This window comes from Arachis stenosperma, chromosome 5 (assembly GCF_014773155.1).
Source record: "Arachis stenosperma cultivar V10309 chromosome 5, arast.V10309.gnm1.PFL2, whole genome shotgun sequence".
NCBI classification, from domain to species: Eukaryota; Viridiplantae; Streptophyta; class Magnoliopsida; order Fabales; family Fabaceae; genus Arachis; species Arachis stenosperma.
Window position 1 is genome coordinate 14,546,057 of NC_080381.1, and position 8,746 is coordinate 14,554,802.

General features: G+C 32.2%; 1 protein-coding gene across 1 annotated transcript; it reads right to left on the reverse strand.

The window, feature by feature from the left end:
* Positions 1-1,285: 1,285 nt before the first annotated feature.
* LOC130980462 (uncharacterized) lies at positions 1,286-3,178 on the reverse strand. The gene has a single exon (XM_057904141.1). The coding sequence runs from the start codon at positions 3,176-3,178 to the stop codon at positions 1,286-1,288; it is 1,893 nt and encodes a 630-aa protein (XP_057760124.1).
* Between the last annotated feature and the right edge of the window lie 5,568 nt (positions 3,179-8,746).

Below are 8,746 nucleotides of genomic sequence, written 5' to 3' on the forward strand. Positions count from 1 at the left end.
TACCGCCTATGACCCCGAGACAGCCAGTTCCGGATGACAGCGACGAGTCTATTGAGGATGAGGAGCCACTCATTCGTAGGGGCTACCGGACACGGGTGCCACGCCGGTGCGGCACTGGATCTCACCTGTTTAGATGATTCAGGGTTTAGTGGTGTATGTCTTGTTGTCATATTTATATTGTGTACTTTGTTGGTTTCTAATCGTTGTTATGGTATATACTTTGTTATTATGTTATTTGATTTTATGTTATGTAGTCTGATGTTTTGTTATGTCATTTACAAACAAAGTAGTCTACTTTTATGTTATGATTTATGCTTTCATTTTATCTTATTCGTTATCAGTAGTACGATGATATAATGTTGTATGTTCTAGTTATAAGTTTCAATGATTTAAAAGACATTCAACAGAGATACAGTTGGTACAAATATTAAGTTTCATTACACATACGAAACAAAGTTGTTACAGACAAGTTGTGAAACAGTAAAAGTTATAAACAAATAGAGGACAAGTGCTAATACATTAACAAACAAACACATGCATAGCAAATCGCCTATTCATTTGTAGCAGTCCCGCTGGGGCCTGCGGCTTGTGGACAACTACGCCTGGTGTGACCTGGCTGCCTGCAGAGGCCACATCTCTTTGGCCGGTTCGGATCTGCTTCGTCCATGTTGGTTCGAATTCTTGTGGATCTAGGACGACCCTCCCTCGCACGCCTCATACTCGGATCCGGTATAACGGTAGGCCCGGCATAAGGTGGCCAGAAACCCTCCGGAATGGGAGGGGCAAATCCCATCTGATAGACACCGAAAACGGAGCTAAGGCGATATACCTCGTGGACGTAAGGCTGCCATGTAAGCCGTGAATAAGCACAGCATGCCAGTGCGTGCGGACAGGGATAATGAAGTGCTTGGAAGTATCCACAATCACAAGTCTTAGACCCTAATGAGACCCTGTACGTACCAAGAGAGAATGAGCCTGTCGGAGTCGTCTCCGCAACGGTGTACTCCGAGTTATCCCTGTCGTAAACAGTCACCGTGAAGTGCCTGGCTGTTCTCAGGTTGGCCTCGATACACTTTACTAGGTATTGACTGAATTGTTGTCCAGTACCCATCTGAGCCTCTGCCTCCCTACCCTTACGGACAAATAGCTCAGCTAGCCTTCCGTATGTGGCCTTTACCAGCGAGCAAACAGGGAGGTTTCTAACCCCCTTCAGGATTGAGTTGACACATTCCGAAATATTGGTCGTCATGTGCCCGAATCTTCGACCCTCATCACAGTGCTGTGTTCACAACGAATACTCGATTCGGTTCGCCCAGTCACACATTGCCGGATTCTCAGAGCGCAGAATGTCAAACCAGTAGTCGAACTCCACCTCGGTCTTGGCATATGCGGCGTTAACAAGAAGCCGCCGGGCATCTTTTCCCTTGAACGTCAAGGCAAAATTCGCTGCAACGTGGCGAATGCAGAACGCCCGGTACGCAGCAGGCGGTAGCCATCCCCCATCCGGAGCCTCGAGGGCTGCCTTTATGCCGTTATGCCTATCTGAAATAACTAACAGACCCGGCTGAGGTGTCACGTGCTCACGGAGGTGGGAAAGAAAGAAAGACCATGATTCAGCATTCTCACCCTCAACTAGTGCAAATGCCACGGGGAGGATGTTCGAGTTTCCGTCTTGTGCAATGGCGACTAGCAGTGTTCCCCCATACTTCCCATATAAATGGGTGCCATCAATACTCACCAAAGGCTTGCAGTGACGGAATGCCTGGATACAAGGGGGGAAAGTCCAGAACAGCCTATGAAAATAAACCTGAGAATCGTCAACCTGTCCCCCAACTCGAACAGGGCAAGTCCGGAGGACGGCTACAATGCCAGGCATCGTCAGCTGAACTCCTAAAACCCACCTAGGGAGCTCATTGTACGACTCGTCCCAGTCCCCATATATCACGGCAACGGCCTTCTGCTTCGCCATCCATACCCTCCTGTACGTAGGCGTGAACCCAAAGTGTGCGGCCGTGGCATTTTGAAGCACCTTGATGTTCACACCTGCATCAGCCCTAACCATCGGCATAACGAAGGTGGATATGACATGGTAGTCCAGACTCCTATGGTCGCTGGAGATGGAGCTGGCAAGACATGTATGCGGTCCGTTGTATCGCTTCACTTCCCATATACCCTTCCGCTGTCGGAGACTCAACCGAATTAGCCATGTGCACCCATTCCCAAACTCAGAACACTTTCCCACATACCTGCGGTAGTCAGACTCAACCACCTTGTACTGGACCCCTCGGCGGATACTGTAAGTCTTCACACTCAACAGCGCCTCATCTTTATCCTGAAATTGTTGGCCAACCTGGAACTCGTTCATACCGGCAGACCCCTCGGTATCTCTAGCACCAAATCCTGAGGCCTGCAGGGCAGTGTCGTCCTGCCGCATGGCATCCAGGTCCAATGCGGAAAAATGGGGTGGATACTGCTGTGTGCCAGAACTAGATCCACCTGTACCCCTTGTCGGAATAGTAGTTCCAACATCATCCCCGCTATCATCAGCGATCATATCCGGCTCCACGTCATCGTCATCTTGATCATCAAACAAACCATCACCAACACCAGCCGGTGTGGGACAATGTACCTCGGTGGGAATATGTTCCCCATACCGAACCTCGTCTCCAACATTGCCGCTCAGATCAACCGCAAACGAAGGGGACGCAACAGGCTGCATCGGTGGCTCATAAACAGGAGCAGAGGATAAAGCAACAGCAGGTCTCGAGCTCGAGCCGGCAACCGCGGCTATAGTAGTGGCATTCCGGTTCGAACCACCCGAGCTAGACACCACATCAACCAACTTTGCCAACAGCTCTGGTGTCCTTACCTCGGGAAACTGCCTACGAGAAAGAAACATAACCTGCAAGTCCTCGTCACTACCGATTGTGAAACAATCAAACTTCACGGTGTCATGGAGCACCGCTGTTGGAATGCGGTAGAAAAACTTCTTGACCCTTTTAACGCCTTCAAGACCCAGCTTCTCCAGCACAGAGCTAACAAGTGCATCGTAGGTGGTTGTCGGCGTCACGATAATACATAGGGGATCCTTATCAGTGAACTTCACGCCGGACCGAGTTTTTCTCTTAATCGACCCTCTGTAATGTACCAGAACTAAGAAACTCTCCTCACTAGCCATCTCACCTCTTTGTTGAGAGCAACATGAGTTCACAGCATATATATACAGCCCTGGCTCGCACTATATATATAATTCGAATCTATATGTTTCGAATTATCTACTATCACAACCTAACCTAGTAATTCGAATTAACTGGATTCGAATTACTTAAGAATAATTCGAAACAACTTGTTTCGAATTACTTAACAATGTGCCTTCATAGTAATTCGAATTAAGTTCATTCGAATTATGCATGTGTAATTCGAAACAACTTGTTTCGAACTTCATTGATTTTTTGGTTCCATAGTAATTCGAATCATATCAATTCGAATTACATGCAAATACAATTCGAATCATATTGATTCGAATTATATAATAATTCGTCCTGGTTGATTCATGTATTGATTTCTCATTTGGCTGATTTAGGTAATTTTCAGGTCTCCTTGGCTCATTTAGGTATTTTACCCTATGTATTATATATATTTTTTATAATTAAGATCGACAGTTAAAATTATTAGAATATTGATATATTTGATATATTTAAAATCTTTTTATGTGTATAAAAAAATTAATTATTAAACTAGTTATTATATATATTATTTTATATAATATAAGTAATTAATTTAACAATTTTAAAAAAATATATAAATAGGTCATTGACCTTTTGGTTCATAAATATTTAAATTTTTTAGAATTTAAAAATATATTCAATTTTTTTACTTTTTTAAAATTAGGATATATTGATCTTTAGATCTAATTTATTCCATTTTAAAAAAATTTTCACGTATACATCTATATATTGGCTAAATTAATACAACAAAACTATATTTAATTTTTTTTGTTAGGTCTAACAGACTTAAATAAATAAAATAATCGATTTATTCAAATTTTAAGATAATAAAAAATTTAAATATATTTTTAAATTTTTGAAAGTCAAAAAAATCAAGAACCTATTTATTTATTTACACATGATTGAACAAATAGATGACTCCGTTTATTGACAACAAAAAGTGGAACAGGATTTCGGGGAGCAAGAAGATATTTCCTGTTAACAATTCACTAAAACGAAAACAAGAGACAAATTAATGGTCACAGGTTGTTACCACCCACGAGTAAGATGTAGCCGAAAGCAACAAAACCAAATAAACATATTTGCTATATATTTATATATATAAATCAGATTTTTAATTAATAACATAATTAATATAATAATAAGGTTTTGAAAATATATTTTAATTTATTTTATTTAATTCATTTAAATTAATTAACTAATTATTTATTTGGTTTGAATAAAATAAGCATGAAATTGTTTAATATTTTATTTAACTACATTAACTATAACTAATTAATTATATTAATTATTTATTTTAATTAAAATTAATTAATTAATTTTATTTTAATTTGTATTAATTTTTTGTCTTATATATTTTGATTAATAGTTTTTACAAGTATTATAATTAACAAAAATACTATTTGTATACTAAAATCAATTATCATGTATTTATATATAAATATATACAAATATATATATATTTGTACACTCTATTTATATTAATAACTAATTTTAGTGTACATCTAATATAATTATAAAATTAATCATTTATTTGATTTAATAGAGACAAATATCAAATTATTTAATATTTGATTTGACTATATTAATTATAACTAATAAATTATATTAATTATTTGATTTGACTGAAATAATAAATAAATTCATTTGTATTATGTATTTTGATTAATAATTTTTAAAAGTGTTATATTTTTATGTGGCATATTTATAAAATATTTTTTTATTTATTTAAATTAATTTATTGAGACAAATAATTATAATTAAATTATTATATTAATTATTTAATTTAATTAATTTACATATATGTTATTTAATTTAATTTATTATCACATTAATATTTGAATCATTATTTATTAAAAACTTTTTATATTTTTTTATATTAAATATTTTGATTTTAAATTTCATATTTTATTCAATAATTATATTTTTATTTTAATATCAATTATAATATTTTCGTTAATATTTTTTTATAATTTATTCTCTAATAGTTAAGACAAGATATTGTTCATTCATTTTATTTTAACCATCAATGTATATTTAGACTGTGAATCATAAATTTGATGTATATATGAATTTTGTCTCTTTTAATTTCGATATAGATATTATGAATATTTATGAAATTTGTCTCTTTTAATTTCTATATTTCGATATAGAAATTGTGAATAATTACTAAAAATCTATAATTAGAAAATCAATAGCAGTGATCGATTTAGCGACCGATTTAAGATATTTTTTTGTCAGATATCAGCGACCGATTTAGCAACCGATTTAACGATCGATAAGTTGGTCGCTATTTAGCGACCGATTTTCTTAGTGACCGATTTTATTAGCGACTGATTTAGTGACCAATATGATTTGGTACTAGTTTGGTAGCATTGATTGAAAATCGGTCACTAACAGTTAGCGATCGAAGTTTGTTGTTATTTTCAAATTAGCGACCAAGGTTTTAGGGACTACCAGAATCAGTTGCTAAATTGGTCGCTATTCCGATAATTTCTTATAGGATAAAAAAAATATGAAACTATTTCTAGATTCAAATACAGTTACTTCAACTCAAGAATATACAAATATGTCAATAAATTTCAACCGGTAATAATATTGATCATATTACTTTGATTCTAAGAATGAAGATGATACTAAAATATAAAATAGTTTTCGATAGATTTTAACAAAAATAGTTTTCATAATATTTTTTTCTATGATAATAAAAAAAGGTGATTCAAGAACAAAATTTATCTTATATTTGAATGTACTTTTTCAAATCGATTTTAACATAAGAATAAGAATGTTTAAAATTTTATTCGTGAACCATAAGAAAATGTCTATAAATTTAACTATTAATGTTATTGAAAAATAAATTTTTAAAAATATAAAAATTTAATATAAATATTTTAATTTAATAACAAGCTATATATTACTTTTAGTGAGTAATTATTATATTTTAAAAATAAATAAAATTATTACTCACTATTTTAATATTAAAAATAGTTAAATTTTAAATTTAGTTAACTTTATAAAAATTTTATAACAAAAATTATTATCACGTTTTAAAATTTTTTCGATCATTCCAAGTTACTCAATCCGATGAGGGGAGAAAAAGTTTGTAATAATTATTATTTATTCTTGATACATAAAAAAATAATAAATAAGAGTAGAAGAATTAAAATAAAAAAAGATGAATTGAAATTAAAAATAGAAAATAAAAATATAAGTTGAAATTGAAAGGAAAAAAATTATTATATTTTTTATCTAATTTCTTATACAATAAGAAAAGGACTTTTCAATTTAATTCGTCAAATACCATAATTTGAAAATTGAATCGAAATGTTTATTTAATCTTCTATCTAATTTTTCGATCAACAAAAGAGAAACTTATTCAACCTTACTTGTTCATATCATAGTTTCATCACGAAACTATAAAGTATTTAATTTGGCACTCCTCTAATCTCTCTATAAGATAACTACAATAATTTATGAAGTATTTATAACTTCTTATTAAGTTAAAACAAAAAAAATTCTAAATTCATAAATATAAAACCTAATTTAATAACTAAATAAATAAAATAAAAATATATCAAATTAAATTAAAAATTTTAAAAACATAAACTAATATCTTTTAAATAATACTTAAATTATTCAAGTAACAAATATTTAAAACACATATCAATTCCTTTCTATATTCTCATCAAAGACAAACAACACTATACATTACAACAATCAGCAAAACAAGCAAAAGTATCTAAAAAATATCAAGAAAAGCATGACAACTCATATATGTGATAAAAAACACAATCAACATTTCCTAATCTGCAAAATCAGCACACCACAACATGTATCTTCATGATCTTAGGCTGCGTTTGTTTTGTGTATTCTTTAATACATAGACACAGAGACATAGACATTGAAGACACATACACAACAAGACACAAATTTTTTAAACTTGTTTGGTATACAAATATAAATCAGAAGACACAAAGCACAATCTTGTTAAATTTCAATATTACCCTTATTGCAAACTGATATCAGTATCACCACTACACAACCACTATCTCAACCAAACTACCACCATTAACAATTAGCCACCATCTCAACAAAAAATAACTACCAATAACAATCTAAAACTAAATAACAAATTTAATCTAACAAATATCAACAAAAAAAATTCAATCTAACAAAATTATTTTAACAAAATTTAACAAAAATTCAAACAAATAAAAAATTAAATTATACAAAAAATAGTGCCAAAAGGGAGAATAGATCTGGAACATGGTAATAGATCTAGAAACACAATGCGCAGAAGAACGGATAACGGATCTGAAAAGATGGTGAAAGACGAGCATCAACGAGAGGTGAAGCAGAGGCAACAACAGTAAAAAGTGACTGTGGCGGCGACAAAAAAAAAAGTGAGGGAGGAGAAAAGGGAGGAAGAGATATGGTGGCAGACTAGTGGTACGATAGGAGGAGAGGCGATGGTGGTTGGAGTGACAAGAAGAGAAGATGAGAGGTTAAACTCTCTGTATTTTGAAAGTGGAAGAGAAAATGGATGAAAGGAGACTGAGGAAGGAGAAGAATTTGAAGGGTAATTATGAAAATTAAGTGTTAAAAATAGTGTGTCTATGTCTCAAGTTTAGTGTTCCACCCCTCCCTGCTATACACAAATTTTGTGTCTTTGTGTGTCTTTGTGTCTTCCCGTGTCTATCAGAATTTTATGTCTTACTAACCAAACGAAGAACGCGTGCTTCCGTGTCTATGTCTTGGGAAGACACACCCACTAACCAAACGCACGCTTAGAGCACCTGTTGACGCGTTTCTTTCGCAGTAGTCCATTGCTCCAATTTTTTCCTCCCCTTAAATTCTATTTCATCTTTATACGCAATTACTAAATTCTGAAACATATCTCTCTTGTTCATAATTTTATGTCTCAATTTTTTTTTAATTGATTCTGTTATACTATTTAATTCAATCCACCATATTTTTTTTGTGATACTATAATGGTTAATATTTTTATTTAAAAAAATAAAAAAACTTTATATATTTTATATTTTATCCTGTATAAGACACGGATACATATATTAATAAATAATAAAAGAGCATGCCATTTGCATTACATTTTTAGTATATATTTTATTTTATTTTATTTTTATGTTAAAATAATAAAAATAATTAATACAATAAATATATGTTATGTTCAAATTTAGGGTATATTAAAGATAGTTCAACTGTTATTTTTCAAAGTAAATACATATGTTGTGGATTTGGTTTTATTGGAGTTTAAGTTGATAAATTTATAATCAAATATAAATTAAATTTATTTGATTTTAGCGTTGTAATACTTGTTCTTATTTTTTTTATAATTAGATTAGATGAGATAACAAATGTATTATCTCTCTCACACATATAGCCGATAGATGAGAGTATATATATACAAAAAGATATTAGTATATATTAAAATCAATTATAAAAATTTAATTATTATATATTTATCTATAAATATATATAATTTAATTTATTTTTAATAT

Excerpts from the sequence above, each read along its gene's own strand:
- LOC130980462 (XM_057904141.1), bottom strand. The coding sequence starts at position 3,178 with ATGGCTAGTGAGGAGAGTTTCTTAGTTCTGGTACATTACAGAGGGTCG.